At 32.4% G+C, this 2,678-nt stretch overlaps 1 protein-coding gene across 2 annotated transcripts; it reads left to right on the top strand.

Annotated features, from left to right (window-relative positions):
* Positions 1-259: 259 nt before the first annotated feature.
* Positions 260-1,918, top strand: LOC127100392 (GDSL esterase/lipase At5g45960). 2 transcript variants are annotated; one of them, XM_051037543.1, is made up of 5 exons: positions 260-568; positions 659-789; positions 880-1,113; positions 1,202-1,399; positions 1,558-1,918. In XM_051037543.1, exons 1-5 carry the CDS (start codon positions 307-309, stop codon positions 1,861-1,863), a joined length of 1,131 nt encoding a protein of 376 aa, XP_050893500.1. In that variant the 5' UTR covers positions 260-306; the 3' UTR covers positions 1,864-1,918. The 2 variants fall into 2 exon arrangements, with proteins under 2 accessions (XP_050893500.1, XP_050893501.1); XM_051037544.1 differs by having other exon boundaries at positions 1,202-1,460; positions 1,558-1,901.
* The last annotated feature ends 760 nt before the right edge of the window (positions 1,919-2,678 follow it).

Here is a 2,678-nt window from a genome sequence, read left to right as displayed (position 1 = left end):
CATCACATTCTTTTGACAATCTTTAGCACAAGACTCTTAGGTGAACAAATATTTTGAGAAATCATATTTGGAAGTGTTGGATGAATTTTCTAACCAAATTAACTACCGTAAGTTCGCATTAGAAACAAACAACAATGAATCAACCCATACTTTACGGGGGTTATTTTGGTCATGAAAATTTGATTCCAACTTCCACACCAACTATATCCTGTTTATTTATATATAGATAGATAGATATCCCAAAATCTTCATCATCCAATTGTCACGTACTTTATCATTTATTTCATTGTTGGATCATTTTCTATCATGATATTCTTTGGTACACCATCATTGCTCTCTATTATGCACATTTTCATGCTTAGCTTGTTAAGTTTTATGGCTACAATTGAAGCTTCAAAGAGTAAAGTCTCTGCCATTTATGTGTTTGGAGATTCCACAGTAGACCCAGGAAACAACAACTACGTGAACACACCTTTCAAGAGTGATTTTCCACCTTATGGTAGAGATTTTCCTAACCAAAGTCCCACAGGAAGGTTCACAAATGGAAAACTTGGCACTGATTTTATTGGTATATAATTTTTTCTCTTTTATCATTTGCATGTTAAATATATGTATATAGTAAATAGTAACCATCTCACATAGGTTTTGGATTTTACAGCTTCATATTTAGGTTTGAAAGAGTTGGTGCCACCATATTTGGATCCAAATCTGAGTGATGAAGAACTTATCACAGGAGTTAGTTTTGCCTCTGCTGGTTCTGGTTTTGACCCACTCACACCAACCCTCACTGTACTATACTCTCTATGACTCACTCTTACACCATTTTTTTTTGTTAGCCAAGGTTTTAATACTTGTGTCTTATTTACAAAATAATTGCAGAATGTTGTCCCAATATCAAAGCAACTAGAATATTTCAAACAATACAAAAATCGGTTAGAGAGTAAGCTTGGTAAGCAAGTAACTGAAAATCATATGAACAACGCTATATTTATCATAAGCGCGGGTACAAATGATTTCGTTGTTAATTATTTTATGATGCCAATACGAAGAAGAAGCTATAACGTCGCAGATTATGGTCATTTCTTGCTTCAACATGTCAAAGATTTCATGCAGGTAATTAATTCACTTCGAATTTAAAACGTATACGATATTTATGGTTAATTTGATTAATAAACTAACCATAAATATATGTATAATTCAGAATTTGTTGACAGAAGGTGCTAGAAAAGTTGCTTTTGTTGGATTACCTCCATTGGGATGTTTGCCAATCATGATTACCTTAAATTCCAACAATGCATTTTTTGAACGTAATTGTGTGGACAAATATTCAGCTGTGGCAAGAGATCACAACATGCTGCTTCAACATGAATTGTTCTTAATGCAACTTAATTCTACTAAGGTCTCTTACATTGACATATATAAACCTTTAGCTAACATGATTCAAGGACATGAAAATCTTGGTAATTCAATTTTTTTAGTAGGTAGATTATATAGTACTAGTTCATAATTACATGATTAATTATGTTGATTAACTTGTTTGTATGTTTATTGTGGTAGGATTTGATGAGGTTGATCGAGGCTGTTGTGGAAGTGGTTTCATTGAAGCAACATTTATGTGTAATCATAATTCACATGTATGTTTTGATCCATCAAAGTATGTGTTTTGGGATTCAATACATCCTACGGAGAAGGTATACCATGATCTATTTGTTGCAAACCGTCACATCATCGATGTCCTTATCAACGGCTAGGATTCATGGTTATGGTCACTTACACATTATGTATTCTTGTCAAACAAAGAGAAGGGCCATCAAAACCATGCTTTTATCTAAACTTGAAGTTCCAACCTTAGCAAGGAATTAAGTCAACATTGATTATAAATTCTGAAAGTGTAGGCTTATTAGTTATGGTCTCTTTGTTCATTTTTGCATGTAATATTTTTACTTTTTTTATCTATAAATGAAAAAATTATTTTAAATATTATTATTTCATCTTTTTCTATAATTAAAAGAATCATAAAGATGTTGCAAATAAAGTTTTAAAAAGAAAAAAGTTATAAAAGAACGTCTGATGTATTATGTAAAATAATCAACCTTTAAAAAATAAAGATTAGTAAAAAAAAGTGCATAAATCAAATCCAAATCATTAAAAAGTCCCGACGATCTGAAGATCCAAACTTGCCAACACTAAAAAAGAAAATTAAATTTCATTAACAAAACAACCTCCAACCGAACAATGTGTTAAGGAAAATAATATGATATTAAAAATGTGGTTGTGCCTAACTCAATCCTACAAAATTGACTTGTAGAGTGAGAATTGCTCTCACTTATAATGATATGTTCAAACCATATATTATCCGATGTGAAACTCTTAACACACCCCCTCACACCCAAGACTGAACATCTGGAGTGGAGAAATAAATGGTGGGTGGCCCGATAGCAGAAACCTGAAAGTAGACGGTCCATCGGATCTTAAACTAGACTCTTGATACCATATTAAGAAATGTGGTTGAGTTTATCATCCCTATAAAACCGATTTGTAGGGTGAGAATTACTTTCACTTATAAAAACATATTCAAGCCAAATATTGTCTGATGTGAGACTCTTAACACACCATTCACGCTCAGGACTCAACATCTAGAATGTGGAAATAAATGGTGGGTGACCTAATAGTGGAAA

The sequence above is a fragment of the Lathyrus oleraceus genome, chromosome 7 (genome assembly GCF_024323335.1).
Source record: "Lathyrus oleraceus cultivar Zhongwan6 chromosome 7, CAAS_Psat_ZW6_1.0, whole genome shotgun sequence".
Taxonomy (NCBI): Eukaryota; Viridiplantae; Streptophyta; class Magnoliopsida; order Fabales; family Fabaceae; genus Lathyrus; species Lathyrus oleraceus.
Note: the sequence above shows the minus strand (reverse complement) of the source record. Positions and strands in the feature narration are given on the sequence as shown.

Excerpts from the sequence above, each read along its gene's own strand:
- LOC127100392 (XM_051037543.1), top strand. The coding sequence starts at position 307 with ATGATATTCTTTGGTACACCATCATTGCTCTCTATTATGCACATTTTC. Across the intron at positions 569-658 it reads ACTTGGCACTGATTTTATTG|CTTCATATTTAGGTTTGAAA; the intron begins GTATATAATTTT and ends TGGATTTTACAG. Across the intron at positions 790-879 it reads CACTCACACCAACCCTCACT|AATGTTGTCCCAATATCAAA; the intron begins GTACTATACTCT and ends AAATAATTGCAG.